The sequence below is a fragment of the Biomphalaria glabrata genome, chromosome 1 (assembly GCF_947242115.1).
Source record: "Biomphalaria glabrata chromosome 1, xgBioGlab47.1, whole genome shotgun sequence".
Lineage (NCBI taxonomy): Eukaryota > Metazoa > Mollusca > Gastropoda > Planorbidae > Biomphalaria > Biomphalaria glabrata.
The window spans coordinates 85769676-85793580 of NC_074711.1; the positions used below are offsets into that span (position 1 = coordinate 85769676).

The window sequence follows — 23905 nt, forward strand, 5'->3', positions numbered from 1 at the left end:
ATGTCTTTATTTTTTGTTTCATTTTTTTTTCTTGTATTTCTTTTTAACTTACTGTGTCATTATTTTAATCTTTACAATATTTTAGAAAATACTTAAATCTGCAGGCCTCTACATTAAATAGAAGTGATTATGTTTTAAGAATAACTGCAGTGTTTATATTTGCGGGCAACTGCTAAAGTAATAGCAAAGAAATTTCTCTTGAACAGGCCATCGTCAAGTCATTCGTAATATTTAACCTGGGTCAGAGTTGATTGCATCAACAATGGGTGGTGATAGTATCTATACTACTGTGATTTACTATGTCTACAAGAGTTAGCAATGACATATCAAAGTAACTTTGTGAGTTGTAATGTTATAAACGGCGTAAGATTGGGATGTAGGAAGAGGATGAGCTAGTGTTGTGATGTTGAAAATCCATCATGTTTGTGTTCTTCCCTAGACTTCTTCCTGATCTCCCCCCCCCCCCCTCTCAAAGTCAGATCCTTTACGACAAAGCTACTCTTTACCAAAACTTAAAAGTTCTCCTTTCAGATCTTGCAATCTATGGGCAGATGATGTTTAGGTCAACTGTTTCTTTGGCCAGCGGTTAACGAGCAGGGTGTCATGTGTCCAGCACAATGACCAACCACTTTTACTTTGCCCGGTCAAAGTAGGGTGGACTCGGGTTCCCAAAAATCACTAAATTCAAATTCTTAGTCTTTACCAAGATTTAAACCCAGGACTCCAGATTCGGGAGCCTAGCGATAACCTATCAGCCACCGCACCCCCAACATCAAGACTTAAATAAAACAAATGTATGTTTATACTCGCACATGGCTCATATCACTTAGACTGATTTCCTCTATGGCCGTTCCTGAACTCTCCCAGCTGTGTGCTTCAGTTGGCCAGATTTTTTGGTGTTTTTTTTATAATTTAAATTTGTTCTAGAGGTTGAGTAATCAGTTTGCTAGCATTTTTTTACTTTGATCTTTTACACAGTTGGAGCATTTTTTTTAATGGTGTTTTTTTTTTAATTGGAAGCAGAGAAGTCTGACCAACTCATTTATTTAGCATCATTTGGTTCTTGTACTTCCAATGCAACTTGTTTGGTTTGTTTTGCTGGAGTGTCACAGGCCATCTATGTCATATATATATATATTTACAATATGTATTTATTGTAATTGATATTATTTTAAAAAATGTTAATTTTTTACACTAATTACCTTTTTAATACTGAATACAAATATGTCCAGAAACAAAAGAATATTTTCATGTGAAGTTAAAAAAAAAATACAGCAATTAAAATATAAAGTTTATTTATTTTTATGTTATTATGTTTTACTTAGAAAAGTATATGTCATCTGTTAACACACTTTATCTCCTTATAAATTACAGACATTACTTCTCATCGCATATGCCACGTGCCTTTCGTCATAGGGGTGCTGTGACAGTTCATGTAATCAAATCCCTCCACTTTTCCCGGTCAGCGGCTGCTCTATACTGGATATCAAGAGGCCGGTCCATTCTTTTTTATTTTATCCAGTCATCTTTTCATTGGACCACAGTTTCTTCGTGCTTCCTCCATTGTACCTTGATACCTTGGGACTGTCAATTATGTCTTACAAAATGACCAAACCAGCTCAGCCTTCACAGTAATATGTGGTCATTCATTTTCGCCCTCCAGAGTGTTGGCTTGTAAAAATACAAATTCGTCTTCTTTTCTTGGTGTCTGATATCCAGCATTTTTCGGTAGCATTTACTCTAAGGGGCTTTGATATTCCTTCCACCTCGGCGTTCAGTGTCCAACGTTCACAACACAGTGTTTTATTTCTATACAACTAGTGAATAATAAAATTTTAATTTGACTTGGAAGTTGATGTTACTTTTCCATAGTTTTCACAGTTTGGTAATGGCAGTGAATGTCAAGCTTAAACGGGTTTTTCTTTCTTTTATTGATTCTCCTTCTCTTTTTATGCTTGACCATAAGTATTTAAGTGTCAACGTCTAATGTTTGGCTATTCAACAGTATGCCGCCGAAGATTATGTGACAGAAAACTACGTCCTATGCGCGTGTCCACGTGTATCAAGTCGTGTTTGTTAATTAGAGACTCGGCTAAATCATTGGTTTTCATGGCCGATGCAGGCAACAGTTTCATTCTATAACGGCACTAGGTAAGAAGGAACACTTGTAAGAATTCGTCCTATCATTTGAAATAAGAAATGTGCCTTTGTCTTAAGTCTTCCCTCCCTTCTCTCTAAACTCTCTTTTCACCCACCCCCCTCTCTTGTATTCTTCTTCAGCTCTGGCCATGGACCTGTAGGGACTGTATTGCTATAGTTTATAGAAGGACTGTCCAAAACAAAAAAGTAGCGTTGAATGGTTCGCTATGATAGCTCTGGTCTATTGAACAGATTGACTGAATCATCTTCACTCTTGACACTCTGTCTTTATATAGGGTCCACCAAGGCCTCGAAAATAACGCCAGTCCTGATCCCAAGACCATATCATGGGCAGGGGACGACTGGATGTCAAAATACAATCCGGCCCACACATTGTATATCATTTGATGGGCATCCAGTTCTAGGTTTACCTGTCCTTAAAATCATTACGTAAAGTTGGATAATATATCGATAACTGTGCACATGCTCTATAAGAAATATAAGCCTTATGTTGCTTTTTAATCGCTAAGTGCTTAAGCCCTACGAGGATGAAGCTTACTAGTATCACTGTCTACTGATGGTGGCTATTACTTTATTTCTGAAAATGTGTTAGATTAAAGTAGTATTAGACTGTAGAGTCTGTTAAAGATTTCTTTAAACACGAAGTTCAAATGGTCACTTTTATAAGAGAATATTATAAAACCTTTAACAATTTAATACGTGTCACAGTGGCATCCATGTGGTCCTTTCGGCGGGTCTTATCGGCCCATTTGGTACCGGCCCACAGGGCATTTGCCCGAATGCCCATAATAGCCAGTCCGCCCCTGATTTGCACGTGGAGATTTCATACCAGCACTGTCCCTCGTCCTTTGACATAGTTGACGGCTTAGCAGCGTGCTGACCTGTGTTACATATGTTGCCTGATGACACATACAGCTACTACTGCCTGCGTCGTCACTACGTCGCCTTTACAGTTCTAACAATATGATGTCTCTGGTTTATAAAACAAACTTCCATGATCAAATGTTTTATAGGGAGTTGAATTTAAAGGTCTTTATGAAGATACTGTTTTCTAGAAAGTTGAATGGATCGATATATTTGGTTTATTGAACAGACTTCGTAGGTCTAATGTTTTCTAGAAAGTTGGATGGATTGATATATTTGGTTTATCGAACAGACTTCGTAGGTCTAATGTTTTCTAGAAAGTTCAAATGATTTGATTAGTAATCTATTGTTTATTTAAACAGCATCTGTCAATCAAAATGTAGGGACCACAGACCTATTTATATACGCCTGTGGTAGAGACATGTTTGTGTATATTATGTCAGAGTGACATAAACTGTCATAAAGGAGTTAAAAATAACAAATATGGCGCGTCTTGTACCCCCCTCTCCAGCTGCACTAAGTTGGTTTTGGGGAGTGGGGGGGGAGGTGGACGAGTATTTCTTTGATGTCATAGCGTGACTGTTGAACTTAGTGGCTCACACTTGGGTGTATCCAACACCTGGACAGCAATCTAACACGTCATAAAGTGTTTCCAACAGACATTGATCTAGTTCATCCCACTGGCGTGACATCTACTTGACATATCAAGCTCCCATGCCTGTGTCTTCTATTGCCTTGTCTCTTAATTGGATGACAGGAAACGGGCATGGTGAGACTTTGTCAACAGATCACATGGTTTCCCCAAAAGTCAATCAAACTACAGTGCTTGTCAAATCAAAATGTCCAATTAATGTTATTATATAGTTATCGTATTAAAGATACAAAAAAAAAATGTAGCTGATGAAAAGAGAGAGAGAGAGGGGGGAATGGAAGGGGCGGACTGTCCATATGGGCATTTGGGCAACTGCCTGGAGGGCCGGTAGCAAACATGAAGGTCACTATGACACGTATTAAATTGTTAAAGGTTTTATATTATTCTCTTTTAAAAGGGGCCATCTGAGCGTCGGTTTAAAAAAAATATTTTACAGACTCTACAATGCAATACAAGTTTAATGTAACACATTTTCAGAAATAAAGTAATAGCCTACATCCGTAGACAGCGCTACTAGTAGGCTTCATCCTTTTACGGCCTACATACTTCGCGATTAAAAGCAATATAAAGCTTATTTTTCTTATGTGTACAGTTATCGATATATTATCAAACTTAACATATTGATTTTGAAGACAGATAGACACACTTTGTCATCAGTGTATATATAACAATGAGATGCCCCTGTACCTTAGAGAACGGATTACTCCATATGTCCCCCAGAGAGCCCTGCGCTCAATGGACTCAACGCTTTTAGTGGTGCCACGTTTCTCCCTCAAAAGCTACGGTCTGCGGGCTTTTTCAGTGCACGGGCCAAAGGTTTGGAACTCACTCCCCATTGATCTCAGACAGACAACATGCTATACCACTGTCTGTGTTTGTGATGTTATTACAGCGCCTTGAGCCTACATTTTGTTTGTTAACAGCGCTTTATAAATAAAATTTGTATTAATTATTATTATAGAACTACTATGGGATGTCCAGAAGTTATGATCAGGATGGAAAAGAAATGTCTGGGCCGATTTTGACACACAGTCCGCCCCTGAAGCTGAGGATGAGTTGCATTGATATCGGGAGACATAGGTGATTCTCAGCCAACTCTCTCCCACCCACTTGTATATATTTTGCTTCGAATATTTAGTGATTTTGCAAGCCTCTCCGCTGCAGCGTCAGGTGATGACAAATAACACGTGACTGTTGATGTGTGTCAAGGATTGAGCTCTGTCGTCTGCAAAGAGAAAATATCTTCCTTCGAAACGTAAAATGCCAAGGGCATACCACTCTGACCCCCTCCCTTAACTTTTTTTTGCTCTATCACTTTCATACTTGCACATACAATATAAGATTTACATGTCATTGACGACTGTATATAATCTCGTTTTCTGACTGTCTGTCTGTCGCTCTTGTAGTACACAGATGCCATTACTATTAAATAAAGAAAATAGTGTATGTCGGAACAATTTCAAATCACACAGTTTATTGTCGAAACAAGAAAGGTAACTATTATATCTTTATATATATATATAAAGCAATTCATGAAATACATTACACAAAGTTACCTCCCTGCAAAAGTTCGATCAGACTCGCGGAGCACATGTAATCTAATATAAATGAAAACCTATAATTTACACGAAGTCGCTTGCAACGCAGTCATTCATGCATACACATCATCCATATAGTATCCATGGCTTTAGGTTAGAATTGTGATTAAATCCCTTTTGGTATATAAAGTAAAGTTCCCCGAAATTCAGAATTCCAGTCATCACCAAGATTCGAATCCAGGACACCCGGTTCGGAAGCCAAGCGCTTTTACCACTCTGCCACCGCACCTCTCTTCTGGTATATACAGACTATATTTTTGCGGAAGAAGTTTTTTACGCCTTGGGATGTATCCAAGGTTGTCTAGATCTCACCGGTTGGGATGGTGAATTTTTAGGGGAGTTCACCTTGCAGCAGAAAAACTTCACCAGGAAAAATTTGAGGTGGTTGCGGAATTGTTTACTGGTGGATGCATAAATAAAAACGTTGCAGACGTGGTGGGAGGTGCCCAGCTCGACGATAACCTTGCGTATGGTGTAGTACGAAAGGTAGTTTCGCCACACCGGGTCCTCGGCCATCTGTTCGATGGTCATCGGGTCACCGAACTGGACGATGGGCTCCATGGTGTACACGATAGTCACTGGCAGCTTGCTGAAGATGAGATAAAAGCTAATCCACATGAGCGTCGCCGTCGTGGAGGTGCAGCGGGCCCCCACGTGCCGGTGCAGTGTCTCGCTGGTCACGTAGAGCCTCCCGACAGTTCGGATCTGCCGCAGGACGCACACGTTCAAGATGAAGGCGAGGATGGGGATGACCCCAAACATGACCAGCTCGGAGGTCCAGTTCCATATGACGTAGATCGTGTTGATGCTGTCCGAAGCCCAGATGGTGCACTCCCCCGTGGCGGGGTTGATGTTCCAGAAGACAGCCTGGGGTGACGCCAGAAGGAAGGAGACGCACACGATGGCGCTGATGATCTTGGAGGACCGCGAGGTCTTGGAAAACTTCTCGCAAGAGAACGGTCTACAGACGGAGATGAAGCGCTCCACCGTGAAGGCAAAGACAAGAAGCAGTGATGTATACTGCGCTGACATCGAGAGGACATTCCAAATCTGACACCAGCCCTGAAACAAACAAAAACCAAAAAACATGTTAGATATCTGTTGTCACGTTTTTTAACCCTTAAAGTGCTGAGCTTTTTTACAATGAGTGCATTCAAAATGAAATATTACAATCCTAGTGTTTAGAGGCTAAACTACCACACGCGTCTAAAGGGTTAACAAGTCCGAAAGTCTTTAAATAGAAATGTAAAATAAAGCATGCAGAGGCTGCCTTTAAGGGTCGCAAGTGGGACAACCTCCCAGTCCCCGCGCCTTTGATGGGTGGGCGCGAAAAGATAATTAATAAAGATAGTATTCGTCTTTGAGCTCAATGTAACGGATAGTTTAAAAAAGGTTAAAGAATATAAAGTGTATTAGCTCACTCTCGAGACCAACTTGATTAGCCGTGGATATATAGGGTAGATCTACTAAACAGACAACAAATCTCTTTTAAAACTCTTCGTGCTCTTCAGACCCATTAAATACATTGGACTCAGTGGAAGGAAACAGGGACTTATGCACATGGAACACGCGATAAACACACACATTAAAAAACTAACAGAAACAAGAGATGTAAACGGTTGAACCATGGTTTCGAGATTATATTTAAATCAGAGGAAGTTAATTGCAGGTAGTATAGATGACGTAGATCCTTGGGATCGGCTTTACCCAGATGTGTCACGGGGATCAGTTCCCATTGTCAATAATACAATGATCCTAAATTCCAGGCGCATCAAAAAGCCTTTAACATTGGACTTCTCGTGAGGCAAGACTTATAACCCGGCAACACTGATTTTGCTGACAAATGAAGAGATGAATGTGGATAACTTTCACGTGTTTCTTGTTAATTGTTAGGACACCAACAATGTATGATAATATGGATATCAGGTCTTCCAATCATGTCCTTATACTTTTGTAGTATATCTCTCTCCTAGTTAATGATACTATCATTGATTTGACCCCATTAAATTTGTTGTAGTATATTGTAGTATATATCTCTCCTAGTTAATGATACTATCATTGATTTGACCCCAATAAATTTGTTGTAGTATATTGTAGTATATATCTCTCCTAGTTAATGATGCTATTATTGATTTGACCCCATTAAATTTAATTATTTTTTTTGTTTGTTTTTATAAACCTGAATAAGTGTTATATATTGTTATAACACCTTGCCATGCACACCGCCATCCATGATAGTGCAGTAAGTGCGCACTATGATACACTAGACTAGGAAGGATGTTGACATTAGAGGAGAGAGAACGATTTCCGCCCAAGACTAGAGCCGAGATGAAGATGCTGTGTTCAAGGCAGATGTCCTATGTGTTTGTCATGTCTCCGTGTAAATAAACATCTGTCTGGTGGAGTTGCCTCCCTTAAGTTATTACAATATATTATTTGAAAAGTGCATGCATTCCCCTTGATATCTATACAAAATATAACATTTTCTGATAACAAAAGACAGAAAATTAAAAGATTAATCATAACAGGGTTGTGAACTTCACATGGGCAAAATGAATTATTCCGTCGGAACGTGGACATTAATTACGGAACGAGTTAAGAATTGAAAAAGATTTGAAATTTAAAAGTTAAGAATTCAGAAAACGTGCACAGACCAAATAATAGGTTTCATCTATTCAGATTTGCTGTTGAGCTGTAGGCTGTTATGGGGGCTTGGAGGCTGAGTGATAAGGCGCTGGGCTTTCGAACCTAGAGGTTCCGGATTCGAATCTCGGTGAAGACTAGGTTTTAAATTCCGGGATTTTTAAGACGCCCAGTTAACTTTAATGGGTACCTGACTTTAGATGGGGAAAGTAAAGGCGGTTGGTCGTTGTGCTGGCCACATGATGCTCTCGTTAATAGAAGAGATGACCCTTACATCATCAACGGCCAAAGATCGCAAGGTCTGAAAGGGGAACTTAGTTATGTAGCCTCGTTCGCAGTAACAATGATGATAGACATAAACACATGGGCGATAACTCATACTTAAAGGTTGAACCATCTTCATTATTTTCCAATGCAGATAATTAGGTCGGGAAAATAATTTTTTTACAAGAGAATTCTTTTTTTTTTCTTTTTAATCAGTAAGGTAAAAAAAAAGTGTCATCTTTATTTTATTTTACTGTGTCGCTAATCCTCTTTCCCCTCCCTTCCTGATCCTCTTTCTGTTAAACCAAGAACGTTTTTTTTTCTATATGATACAATAATAAGATTAGTGCGAAATTTTTATTTAATGTAGCAATATTTTTTTATAAGGAAGCGAAAGGCATTAATTCTATATGGGCTCATTATAAAGCTATACATTATTACATTTTTTTTAGAACACAGAATTGTTTACAGATGATCATATTTCGTTCTTAAAAAGGGGGAATCGTGATTGAAATATCATAATGTTAAATGGCAGTCGGATGCATTGATAAATTGTTATGCATTATTATTGATGATTTGTGAGGTCTCTATACTCTCTATGGTTTATTTTATCTCTTTCCTGTCGTGACCGGCGTGGGTATTTTGCATGTTATCCTTAACTCTTAACAAAGCTTATATCAACTTACTCTGTCTCTCTGTCTGGTTAAAAGGTGTGTACACATTATTTCTCCCACACACATTCTCGGATCAAGTTGAAACTTGGCACAATTAATTATTGGCATAGACAAGGCATGACTCAATTTAAAAAAAAACAATTAGACAATTAATTACTGATAATTAATTATCTTGCTTGATATCAACAAGGGAAACTAATCACTATTCACATATATAGCTAAATGTGTTGGGTTTAGTCCCCTTAAATAATTGTTAACGCTATTTCTGCCTTACGCAATTTGACATTTTAAACAATTATTTATTGTACCTAACAAAATAACACGAATAAATAAACAAAAATACTCAATAAGTCAATTAGTCAATTAATTCTTGTTAATTAATTATTTTGTTTTGATATCGAATAAGGGAAACAACTTGAACATTATTGATAGATATAGTTTTAAGGTCCGAGTTCTTCCCCCTTCAGATACGTTTTTTTTTTTAAATAGGATTTTTTTTTCATATTGTGCTTGTTTATTGATGTCATCGCCAACGAGAGCCCATTGGAAGGCAAACAGATATATTGAGCGTAAAGTACACGGATTGAGTTCTGGTGCAACAGGAATGTGATGGAAATCAGAGCTAGACATGGGGTGGATAACACTACTTTGGGGGAGAGGGAGGAGGCATTAGTTGGTACAGGGCATTATTGAGACATCAGGGGGATAAACGGATATGATTAATGGGGAAAGGAGGTGCCAGTGTTGAGAGATAGGACCGAAAGAATGTAAAGGATTTTTTTAAAAATACAAATAGTGTCCTTTTTTGTTGTCAGCACGAGAAGGAATGGCCGTAGGGAAAAAAAAGGTGCGGGAAATGACTGAAAAAAAAAAAACAACAAAATGATAGAACAACTAGACCTCAAAAAATTAACGTCTTCCTATTTCATCTACCAGAGCCAAGAGTGCGTAATACATCCTGGCCATTAATACATAGAGTGTAAAATACGTCCCAGTTACCAATACACAGAGTGTAAAATACATCCCAGCTACCAATACACATAGTGTAAAATACATCCCAGCTACCAATAGATAGAGTGTAAAATACATCCCAGCTACCAATACATAGAGTGTAAAATACATCCCAGCTACCAATACACATAGTGTAAAATACATCCCAGCTACCAATACATAGAGTGTAAAATACATCCCAGCTACCAATAGATAGAGTGTAAAATACATCCCAGCTACCAATACATAGAGTGTAAAATACATCCCAGCTACCAATAGATAGAGTGTAAAATACATCCCAGCTACCAATACATAGAGTGTAAAATACATCCCAGCTACCAATACACAGAGTGTAAAATACATCCCAGCTACCAATAGATAGAGTGTAAAATACATTCCAGCTACCAATACATAGAGTGTAAAATACATCCCAGCTACCAATACATAGAGTGTAAAATACATCCCAGCTACCAATACATAGAGTGTAAAATACATCCCAGCTACCAATACATAGAGTGTAAAATACATCCCAGCTACCAATACACAGAGTGTAAAATACATCCCAGCTACCAATACATAGAGTGTAAAATACATCCCAGCTACCAATACACATAGTGTAAAATACATCCCAGCTACCAATACACATAGTGTAAAATACATCCCAGCTACCAATACATAGAGTGTAAAATACATCCCAGCTACCAATACATAGAGTGTAAAATACATCCCAGCTACCAATACACAGAGTGTAAAATACATCCCAGCTACCAATAGATAGAGTGTAAAATACATCCCAGCTACCAATAGATAGAGTGTAAAATACATCCCAGCTACCAATACATAGAGTGTAAAATACATCCCAGCTACCAATACACAGAGTGTAAAATACATCCCAGCTACCAATAGATAGAGTGTAAAATACATCCCAGCTACCAATACATAGAGTGTAAAATACATCCCAGCTACCAATACATAGAGTGTAAAATACATCCCAGCTACCAATACATAGAGTGTAAAATACATCCCAGCTACGAATACATAGAGTGTAAAATACATCCCAGCTACCAATAGATAGAGTGTAAAATACATCCCAGCTACCAATACATAGAGTGTAAAATACATCCCAGCTACCAATACATAGAGTGTAAAATACATCCCAGCTACCAATACACAGAGTGTAAAATACATCCCAGCTACCAATACATAGAGTGTAAAATACATCCCAGCTAGCAATACACAGAGTGTAAAATACATTTCAGCTACCAATACATAGAGTGTAAAATACATCCCAGCTAGCAATACACAGAGTGTAAAATACATCCCAGCTAGCAATACATTGAGTGTAAAATACATCCCAGCTACCAATACACAGAGTGTAAAATACATCCCAGCTACCAATACATTGAGTGTAAAATACATCCCAGCTACCAATACATAGAGTGTAAAATACATCCCAGCTACCAATACATAGAGTGTAAAATACATCCCAGCTACCAATACATTTAGTGTAAAATATGTCCCAGCTACCAATACACAGAGTGTAAAATACATTCCAGCTACCAATACACAGAGTGTAAAATACATCTCAGCTACCAATACACAGAGTGTAAAATACATCTCAGCTACCGATACATAGAGTGTAAAATACATCCCAGCTACCAATACACAGAGTGTAAAATACATTCCAGCTACCAATACACAGAGTGTAAAATACATCTCAGCTACCAATACACATAGTGTAAAATACATCCCAGCTACCAATACATTGAGTGTAAAATACATCCCAGCTACCAATACATAGAGTGTAAAATACATCCCAGCTACCAATACACAGAGTGTAAAATACATCCCAGCTACCAATACATAGAGTGTAAAATACATCCCAGCTACCAATACATAGAGTGTAAAATACATCCCAGCTAGCAATACACAGAGTGTAAAATACATCCCAGCTAGCAATACACAGAGTGTAAAATACATTTCAGCTACCAATACATAGAGTGTAAAATACATCCCAGCTACCAATACACAGAGTGTAAAATACATCCCAGCTACCAATACATTGAGTGTAAAATACATCCCAGCTACCAATACATTGAGTGTAAAATACATCTCAGCCACCAATACATAGAGTGTAAAATACATTTCAGCTACCGATACATAGAGTGTAAAATACATCCCAGCTACCAATACACAGAGTGTAAAATACATCTCAGCTACCGATACATAGAGTGTAAAATACATCCCAGCTACCAATACACAGAGTGTAAAATACATTCCAGCTACCAATACACAGAGTGTAAAATACATCTCAGCTACCAATACACATAGTGTAAAATACATCTCAGCTACCAATACACATAGTGTAAAATACATCTCAGCTACCAATACACAGAGTGTAAAATACATCTCAGCTACCAATACACATAGTGTAAAATACATCCCAGCTACCAATACATTGAGTGTAAAATACATCCCAGCTACCAATACATTGAGTGTAAAATACATCCCAGCTACCAATACACATAGTGTAAAATACATCCCAGCTACCAATACATAGAGTGTAAAATACATCCCAGCTACCAATACACAGAGTGTAAAATACATCCCAGCTACCAATACATAGAGTGTAAAATACATCCCAGCTACCGATACATAGAGTGTAAAATACATCCCAGCTACCAATACATAGAGTGTAAAATACATCCCAGCTACCAATACATTTAGTGTAAAATACATCCCAGCTACCAATACATAGAGTGTAAAATACATCCCAGCTACCAATACACAGAGTGTAAAATACATCCCAGCTACCAATACACATAGTGTAAAATACATCTCAGCTACCAATACACAGAGTGTAAAATACATTTCAGCTACCAATACATAGAGTGTAAAATACATCCCAGCTACCAATACACAGAGTGTAAAATACATCCCAGCTACCAATACACATAGTGTAAAATACATCCCAGCTACCGATACATTTAGTGTAAAATACATCCCAGCTACCAATACATAGAGTGTAAACTACATCCCAGCTACCAATACACAGAGTGTAAAATACATCCCAGCTACCGATACATTTAGTGTAAAATACATCCCAGCTACCAATACATAGAGTGTAAAATACATCCCAGCTACCAATACATAGAGTGTAAAATACATCCCAGCTACCAATACATAGAGTGTAAAATACATCCCAGCTACCAATAGATAGAGTGTAAAATACATCCCAGCTACCAATACATAGAGTGTAAAATACATCCCAGCTACCAATACACAGAGTGTAAAATACATCCCAGCTACCAATACATAGAGTGTAAAATACATCCCAGCTACCAATACACAGAGTGTAAAATACATCCCAGCTACCAATACATAGAGTGTAAAATACATCCCAGCTACCAATACACAGAGTGTAAAATACATCCCAGCTACCAATACATAGAGTGTAAAATACATCCCAGCTACCAATACATAGAGTGTAAAATACATCCCAGCTACCAATACACATAGTGTAAAATACATCCCAGCTACCGATACATTTAGTGTAAAATACATCCCAGCTACCAATACATAGAGTGTAAAATACATCCCAGCTACCAATACACATAGTGTAAAATACATCCCAGCTACCAATACACATAGTGTAAAATACATCCCAGCTACCAATACATAGAGTGTAAAATACATCCCAGCTACCAATACATAGAGTGTAAAATACATCCCAGCTACCAATAGATAGAGTGTAAAATACATCCCAGCTACCAATACATAGAGTGTAAAATACATCCCAGCTACCAATACACAGAGTGTAAAATACATCCCAGCTACCAATACACAGAGTGTAAAATACATCCCAGCTACCAATACATAGAGTGTAAAATACATCCCAGCTACCAATACACAGAGTGTAAAATACATCCCAGCTACCAATACATAGAGTGTAAAATACATCCCAGCTACCAATACATAGAGTGTAAAATACATCCCAGCTACCAATACACATAGTGTAAAATACATCCCAGCTACCGATACATTTAGTGTAAAATACATCCCAGCTACCAATACATAGAGTGTAAAATACATCCCAGCTACCAATACACATAGTGTAAAGTACATCCCAGCTACCAATACATAGAGTGTAAAATACATCCCAGCTACCGATACATAGAGTGTAAAATACATCCCAGCTACCAATACACATAGTGTAAAATACATCCCAGCTACCAATACATAGAGTGTAAAATACATCCCAGCTACCAATACATAGAGTGTAAAATACATCCCAGCTACCGATACATAGAGTGTAAAATACATCCCAGCTACCAATACACATAGTGTAAAATACATCCCAGCTACCAATACATAGAGTGTAAAATACATCCCAGCTACCAATACATAGAGTGTAAAATACATCCCAGCTACCAATACATAGAGTGTAAAATACATCCCAGCTACCAATACATAGAGTGTAAAATACATCCCAGCTACCAATAGATAGAGTGTACGCTATGTACGCTTCTAATGCCAATAGACTAATAAGTAAAATGTTAGCTGATAAAAAGGTATTAACTGCACATTTACAACCACCTATCTAAATACTGTAAGATTTATTTCCCTTTAAACAAATATAATTAATTAATTACCACTAATTAATTAACTCCTCTGTTTTATTTTTTTTTTATTGATTCTGTTTTTTTTTTTTTTGTGGGTTTTTTTTTTGTAAAGACAATGAATAATTGTGTAAAGATTCAACTCAATCCGAGACTGGTAAGTGGAAGACAGAGCATGTACAAACATAGTTACCAAACAGAGTGCGTTGATAGAAGCTTTATACATAAGTTAACATTTGATCGCAGTGAATCCTGATGAGCTAGTAATTTTTCATATGCATAACTGTGACATAGCTATTCTGTTAATGTTTTTTTTTTTTGTTAAATATTTTGGATGACTGGTCGTTGTGTTGACCACACGACTCCGCATTATATGTTGGAAAAATGAAACAGCTTTACTCAGATGTCATTATTGTTATTTTTTTTATTTATAGTAAAGTTGTAACATGGTAAAGCGCTTGGCTTTCGAACCGACGTCCCGGGCACTAATCCTGGTAAAGAGGAATTTTACTTTCGGGATCTTTACGTGACATTAGATAGGGAAAAGTAAAGCCGGGTTGTCGTTGTGCTGGCCACATGATGCCCTCGTATACCATAGAAACATCTGCACTATAGATCGCAAGGCCAGAAAAGGGAACTTTACTTTACAATTATAATTTGAAAGGTCAAAGTTCATTGAAATTTGAACAAGGAAACAAGTCCGATAACCTGCTTTTGTAGGAAACAAATTGATGATCGTACCATGACTGGCCCATGACTTGACCAGTTTCTAGTAAATTCTAGTGCATAGGAGACTTCAACGTCATCAATATTATTATAAGCTGTCCCTAATTATTAAAACGGTTGAACGAAATACTTTTGAATGGCAATAGTTACTCAGACTCAGAAGATCGGTACTGTCATGATTTCATTTCTTCCCTATTACCATTAGAGAATGGAACGGGTTGCCTGATTCAGCCAGGAAAACCAACGACTTAGCAGAGTTTATGTCATTCATTAACACGCCTGACTAGATTGACACATAAAATGCGTAGGGCGTATTTATCGTCTTTTTTTTTTTTTTGAAGTAACGTCTCTAATATATAGGATCGGATACGGTTGTTGATTTTCAAGATCAACGTAAAGAATGTCAAAGAACGCTAAATTGAACTTGACTTTTGCCAACTACATAAAAAAGATAGAGCTATCTTATCTTATCTTATATAATACAGACGTTACTTCAAAAAAAGAAGATGATTACGCCCTACGCGTCATGCATTCAGTCATGCATATTAACCAATGACTTAAATTCTGCCAGGTCACTGGTTTTCCTGGGTAACTCGGGCAACCCATTCCATGCTCTGATAGCACTAGGGAAGAAGGAGTATTTGTACAAATTTGTCCTAGCATATGGGACGAGGAATGTGCCTTTATCTTTGTGTCTTTTCAACACTAACTCAATGCGTTGCATTTTATCTTCGTCTCAAATGTTATTAATTACCGCTAGTTTGTTGCCAAAATGTTGTAAAATACCTAGATCTATCTGTTTCAGAGCGAAAGCCGAATGCTTTTTTTTTCCCCATATTGAAATCATTTTGTGTTACAAGCTGAAGTGCTTAGAACATTTGATTCTGCATCGCTCAAAAGTGAACACAAATAAACATTTATGTTTTTTAAAAGATCGCTTCCTTTATTCTGTACACCGGATGTACCAGAAAACTAGCTATTTATAGTTTCCCGCCATATATGAAAATCTCAAATAAAGAGACTTCGTAAAATTACCCATAACTCTAATCTTGGTAAGAAATTCAAATCTTTCATTCACTTAAGTCAAATTTGAAAAAACTAGATCTAAATCTGCCATTCCCAGGTGCACAATATCGTCTTATCTGGCATGAACACACGCGCGCACACGCATGCAAGTTATCGTGAAACCTGGCTTCCGGTTTCGAGACGAAAATAAAGGATTTATCGACATGTTAGTTTTGGATTAGCTGCCCCTTTGGTTATTCTATTCTTTTTTCTAAATATTTACAGTTTGGACAACATCAAGAGACGCCAATCTGGATCTAGATGTGGTGCATTGAACTTTGCATGTTTACCGAGTTAAACTTTGCCCAAAAGTCAAATCTGTCGACAGAATCATCAAAAGATGATAGGTTAAAATTACGCCAATAATATTTGCCCAAAAGTCAAATCTGTCGACAGAATCATCAAAAGATGATAGGTTAAAATTACGCCAATAATATTTGCCCAAAAGTCAAATCTGTCGACAGAATCATCAAAAGATGATAGGTTAAAATTACGCCAATAATATTTTATTTATCTTTCAATAACAATATTAACGTTATCAAACTTTCATGACCTGATAAAAAGCTTTCCTGCGAGTCGGAAGATTATCTTATTTTATAAAATACAGACGTTAATTCAAAAAAAGTACATAATTACGTCCTACGCGTCTTGCAGTTAGTCATTCATGTTAACCAATGACCTAAATTCTGACAAGTCACTTGTTTTCCTGGCTAGCTCAGGCAACCCATTCCATGCTCTAATAGCACTAGGGAAGAAGGAGCATTTGTACAAATTTGTCCTAGCATATGGGACGAGGAATGTGCCTTTATCATTGTGTCTTTCTGAGCATTTTATCAGATTTTGTGTTTGTATTTGAGGATTATGGTTCAGTGTTTTATGTACAATTGCTACTTTACTTTTGAAACTTTTCTCCTGAAGGCACTGGCGGATCCGGGGGGGGGGGGGCGGTAAGGGCGATCGCACCCTCCACTCGGCATCCCCCCCCCCTTCGGGGCGTACGAATTTTAGTATATAATTCACGCAGTTTGTATACGAATGTATTAATTATGTTAATAATATATACTAATTATTTTTATTTCAACCTATTTTTACATTATTTCGCCCCCATTCTAGTATGTTTGCCGATATGGTAGGGTCGGGAGCGGGCGATGGCATAAATCCCGCCCCCCCCCCCACCCATAAACTTTCGAGTTGGGGGATCCAATTTATATGTAGAAATAACAGCCTGCTAGCAGAATCAATTAAAAATCTATATGATTAAAACTTGTTATTGGTATTTTAACCGATATTTATATTATGTCGTTCCCCTGTTGGCCGATTAGGTGGGGGGGGGGGGGACGAATACCTCTACTGCCCTTCCCACCCCTTTGAGTGGGGGGTATGTATAAAGTTTATATATGCTATAAATGAATAATAAGCTGTAGATGTCAGGAGAATGCGTTTCTGCAGTGAAGAATGCAAGAAAACGCTTTTGGCGTCGGGGCTTTGACCCGAACCCCACTGCTGTAGATGTCAGGAGAATGCGTTTCTGCAGTGAAGAATGCAAGAAAACGGTTTTAGCGTCGGGGCCTCGCCCCAAACCCCAGTGGGAAACTAACAGCGCTCATCCGGATCCCCAAGCTAGCAAGAGAAAGGCCTCAACAGGTCTGTTTTTTTTTTGTTTTTTTTTTCTCCAAAGGTTGAGAAACACTGCTTTATTTTATTCTCATATATATATATATGCCTGCCAGCTGAATGGAGGGCTTAACTTGTGTAAGCTGATTAAGTCTCCTTGAACCTTAACAGAAATGACCTTACCAAGGCGAGCGGGTGAGCTGATAGATGTGACTGACACGTTCTTGTGTAAGTGTTACTGTGACTATGTGCATGACTATCCTAAGACAGTGTCAGAAGACCTGGAGTGTACTTCTGCGTTCTTCGATCATTTATAGTCTCAATACTGATGAATAAGATACGATTACTTTTTTTCCCCATCAGATCATGGTAGGCCTACAATGCGACAGTCGATACTTCAGCGACAGTCGATACTTCAGCGACAGTCGATACTTCAGCGACAGACGATACTTCAGCGGAAGCCTTGAACTCAAATCTCCACAACGGACGTCACGAAAAAATGTAAACAAAAATGTAGAATCAATCCCAGCCAACTGATTGAGATTAAAATGTCCAACTGAAGTTTTCGCCGCTTGCCCGGGTGATAATTGCATCTGTGCACAAAGAATGATTGCCAATGAAACATGAGACGCAAAACAGAGCGCTTCCTTGAGATCTCGCGAAGCCCTGACAGCTACAGCATTGCACTGACAATAAAACGGCCGGAGAGGAAAACGTCACGTCACGCCCACAGCGTTCGGCCACTCCAATCACGGAGGTCACGCTCCGATAAGCTTCTCGCAATTTAGCTCAATTACTTTACAGCTAGGCTCGACAAATTATCGTGACCACAAATCGAAAGGATCGGGAAGCTGCTCTTTTGAAAAAAAAATAAAATATATCAACTCTGTGTTGTACATTTTGTTTTTAAACATGTTATTTCTTTTACACCTATTCTCGGATTAAGTTGAAACTTAACACAATTATTTATTGCACCAAACAAAACGTGAATGAATTTTTAAAAAGAACCAATCAGTCCATTAATTACTTGTAATTTATTGTTTTGTTTGATATCGAAAAAGGGAAATAAATTCTATATTATAGAAAGATACAGTTGTTAATGTGGAGTTCTTTCCCTTGGATAATTTTTTTTTTTTTTTAAAAGATACTTTTATATTTTGCTTGTTTTTAACTAAGAAATACAACCACACGAGTAAGTGTACAACTCCCAACTTAAATTGGAAATTTTCTGAAATTGCGAAATTTACGGAAAAGTCCTGGAAATCTGAAATTATTGAAAGCTCATTATATCTCCTGAAAAATAGACAAAATTTACATTTTGGGGTGTCATTAGATACTGTAAGAAAAAAAAGCGGCATTGTCATTTCATAAAAATATTAGCAAAGACGAATTTATTTTCTACTACAAAATGTCAATTTTCACTATTATCTTTAATTCTTTATCTCTACACAGACTAGGCCCCGCATTATCCGTTTCGCATAGGGTGACGCAATTGTTACGGCCAGCCCTGCTTCAGAATCTATGCAACCAAGCAGACACAAATGGACACCCATTCCATAGCCTCACCTGTAGATCCAAAGCACCAATTAACCATGGATACTCCAAGTCGTTACCTATAATCAAAATAAGGAAAATTAAATCTGAGACTGCCAGAGATGCCAGATAGGCTGCAGAACTGTTGCACTTTCTCATTCTTCTTAGTGTCCAGATACGTGCAGAAACCTGGAAACAAATGAAAACTAATATGAAAACATGCCAAAGTAAAGATAATTTAAAATATTAGTAAGCCAAACATAATTTGTTAAAACAAATAATAGATGTAAACTAAAAATGATAGTACGTTTTAATAAAATATCGCTTTTTAATTTAAGAATAATTAGGATCTAGACTAATCTAGAGAATATTTGACTTTAAGTTTAAGTATAGAAATACACATTTGAGCTTATAAACTGAGCGGTGGGGACACATACACTTACGAACTATAGGGTTGAATGGATAACATTTAGTATGCGATAAGCTACTATTGGGGAATTTCATTAATGGCGTAAAAACTATTAATACATGCTATTCTGGTGTATCCGATGCACAAAATATAACGATAGTGTTGATAAGCTATGTTTTTATTTAAGGTATATCTACGGTATATATTTTTTGTGCACAATTTGGCATTGCAGAATGAAACGCTCTAAGGTCTCCTGTCCGTAGCACAAAATACTTTAATGTTTAGAAAGTATAAGACTTTCACTCTAGAAATTAAAACTTTTTAAAAAACAAGCGGGCAAAAGACTATAGGCAGCGAAGGAGACCTGATACTAAGATCAACCACCTCGCATTGAGATTAAGTTACAAGGTACACTGTGCGGGTACAGTACAGCACTGCAGTTCACTTGATAATATGAAAAACTACTTATTAATCTGTCCAACTAATTTGCATACCAAAATAGATTATTTCTGTTTAGAAAAATAGTAAACATTTTTTTGTGTGTAAATGCAGTAAATAGTATGACAGAACTTACTTAGCTTAGAAATACAACTGTAAAAAAAAAATTATTTTACAAAAATATAGAACCGTTGTATAAATGCGTTTCAAATATAGTACTTTCAGAAAAGAAAAAAAGTAGCCGTTGCAACAGAACTTTGAATGACCTAAAATATCATGATGTCCGATTTTAATTTTCTCCTCTAGTTTCTGAGATCTAAACGAGACGGACGGTCAGACGGACGGACGGACTAATAACGTCTTTTCCCTTTTCGGGGGCCGCTAAAAACTAAAGCTAGTTGTTTTTTTTTATTCAGTTGGCCACAATAGAGTTCAATTTAACTTCCTTAGCAGAGTTAAGTTTATCGTGAAAACAACCAATAATGTTTACATCTTATTATAGATAGCCTGACTGTAAATATTGAAGCCATTACTACGATATAATTATAAAACAAGGTTACAAAAGACAGTTTGTGTGGAAACACAAACTCAAAATCGGCCCCCGAAGTAAAATGTTTTACATAATTCGGATAATCCTTCAGAGTTGAAGATAGTTTACTTCCTAGTCCAAACCTCCCGCAGGACGACGGGGGATGGGAGCAGGCAGGGTTTGAACCTTCGATCGTCGATAAATCCAAACGACAGTCCAGCGCAAAAACCGCATGACCAGTGGTCCACCCAGGATGACTTCAATATTTTCAGAAAGAACATCCGAATGAAATTATATCAAAGACAAATGAGAGATAAGAATGGAGAAAGAAGGTTAACAGTCTTGTGTAGTGCCCCAACCGTCCCGCAGATCAAAGGATACGTGAAAGTGAATGTAAAGTTAGATGTGAACCTGGCCTAACTAGTTTGTGGTCTATAGGGCAGATGATGTAAAGTTCATCTGTTTTTGTGGCCTACGGTTAACGAGGGTGTCATGTAGCCAGCACAACGACCAACCGCCTTTGCTTTTCCCCAACTAATTTCAGGTACCCATTAGAGCTGGGTAGACTCAGAAGTTGAAAATCCCAGTCTTCACCAGGATTCGAACCCGGGACCCTCGGTTCGAACTAAATAAGTTAATTGTTTTGAAAAGGCTCAAACTCATATTCGAATCCTTAAAAAAAAAAAAAAAAAAAAAAAAAATCCGCTATATAGAAAAATTTTCACGAAAATTATGTTTATAAGATTACTATTCGTCTTAAATTAGGTTTAACATATAATGCATACTAATTAGCTTTTTCTTATAAAAAAAACTGCTTGCATAATTGATTTTAAAAATTAGAATTTTCGCTTTCAGGAAAAAAAAAAGTAGCCGTTGCATCAGAACTTTGAACGGTCTAAAATATTGTGAAGTCGGATTTTCAATATCTCTTCTAGTTTACGGGATCTAAACGGGACGGACGGACAGACGGACAGACGGACAGACGGACAGACATTTCGCACAAAACTAATTGCGTCTTTTCCCCTTTCGGGGGCCGCTAAAAAGGAAAGTAAAAGCCATCACTATGACATTACTATAAAAAAAAAAGAAAGTAAAAGCCATCACTATGACATCAATAAAAAAAAAAAGTAAAGTTCCACTTTCAGACCTTGTGACCTATAATGCAAATGATGTAACGGTCATCTGTTTCTATGGCCTACGGTTAAAGAGAATGTCGTGTGGCCAGCACAACGACTAACCGCCATTACTTTTCCCCAACTAATGTAAGGTACCCATTAGAGGTGGGTGGACTCAAAGGCGCCCAAGGATGTCTAAATTAAAAATCCCAGTCTTCACCAGGATTTGAACCTGGGACTGCGAATCCAAGCGCTTTACCGCTCAGCCATCGCGTCTACATGGCATAACAATGACATTTGAGAATTCGATAATTGTCCTTCATGTGTAAATGAATGATATTCTTCCCGCTTTCTATATATTTATATATATAAGTATATTAAAATAAATGTGTTCCTTATACATAGTTATGGGCATAGTACTATATTAGAAGAAGCGCATAGTAGGGCCTGCTTTAGGCGTACCCCGCATGGGCCTTCTAGGAACAGGACTAAACCAAAAAAAAATGTTTGGAAAAACATTTTTGAAATATGGGTCAAATCTCAAACATAGCAGAACTCTCTCTATGTCTACTACCCTCGCTCTGGGTCTCAAGGTTATTCAAGAATGTTTGGATGTACTTGTTAGACTGTCGAAACGTAGTTTTTAATTTTGTGATTATATTGTTGTCACTCTTGGGTAGGCGCTCAACGTAAAGGCAGGCAACTCAACACAGTTTAACAGGAAATAAAGACAGGTGTTTATTCACTAGGACAAACACATAACATTCTTCAACTTCCTCAGAGTCTTGCTACTAATTGACCAGTCCTTTGAGACAGCAACCCGAATGTGGACCAACGACAGCCTTCCCCGCTTCGCTCCAGGTCCTTTCTACAGCCGTCTGGCAGCACAAAGGCTGGCTTCTTAGTTTCCAAACATTCATACTCTTCACAATCCCTGATGCACTGTTATTTTCTCTCTCCAAGTGTCTTCCTGTTTACGTTCACTAGTGCGCACCTCAAGCACTGGTGCAAGGCAGGGTTACAGCATTACTTTACCCATGTAGCACGTTCTTGCTATCTACTCTATATAAATGTAACTTGTTTCTTAATCTAGGTTTTTGATTCCTTGCATATTTTTCGGTGTTAATTTTTTGTTTTTGTTTTTCATTTGGGGTCACACTATTCACTTCGTCATGGGCCTCCAATTACCTAAAGACGGCCCTGCACACAGCGTTGACACGATACACAAGAATTCCGCAGTAGACAACATTTGTTCAGATGATCCGAGTCCAGATTTTAAAAAAAAAGTACTTTGAATTTTTTCCCCATCTATTTGAACTTATCAGAAATCAAGTGGTAAGTCACGACTGACCTATCGGACGTAACCAGAAGTTAAAATAAAACAACGCTTCTAAACCTGCAAAAGGTCAGTGACAAGAAGCTTGCACCGAATGATCCGCTGTTTGAATGACGGGGGATTGCCCGCTGCCCTGGTCACTTTCACCGTCTGCCTAAGAAGGTCATTGCCAAATTGGGCATTTAGAGAAAGAAACTACGGCAGGGACAGGAAATAGGGCAATCGGAGATTTCTGACGACGGATTTTCTGACACTCCGGCGGTGTCATAAGACAATGATGTGTCAACAGTATTATAGCTTGGCAAAACAAATCATTTCCTGATTACGTCAGAACTGTCTCAAAGGAGAATCGCTGAGATCTGTCCTAGGAGTGTCGCGTTATATCAGGAGACAGGTTATTGAGTGAATCTTAGAATAGCTACTTATAATATTGTTGGACTCATATCAAAATAACAAAAAAATTATAACCCAGATAAAATACTATATTTGTTTCTTTAAAACTTGGCGAAAAGTCTTACAAAGAAAGAGACTGCGCTGCAATAGGATCGCAAGATAATGACGAAAGGTGTGCATTTCCATTTTTTTGACAGCATATAAGTGTGAGCAGTGATTTGCTCCTCAAACATATTTTTGTCGGACTGTTTGAACATCATATTCTGCATTTTTCTAGCTTGTT

General features: G+C 37.7%; 1 protein-coding gene across 3 annotated transcripts in view; it reads right to left on the minus strand.

Annotated features, from left to right (window-relative positions):
- Positions 1 to 4223: 4223 nt before the first annotated feature.
- The window catches only part of LOC106067224 (probable G-protein coupled receptor 142), a 165406-nt gene continuing 145724 nt past the window's right edge, over positions 4224 to 23905 (minus strand). For all 3 annotated transcript variants that reach the window (XM_056018298.1, XM_056018297.1, XM_056018300.1), the window contains 2 exons: positions 19436 to 19591; positions 4224 to 6336 (listed from right to left, as the gene is read on the minus strand). In XM_056018298.1, coding sequence (XP_055874273.1) covers positions 5548 to 6336; positions 19436 to 19591 — 945 coding nt within the window. In that variant the 3' untranslated portion in view covers positions 4224 to 5547. The remainder of the gene's footprint in view (positions 6337 to 19435; positions 19592 to 23905) is intronic.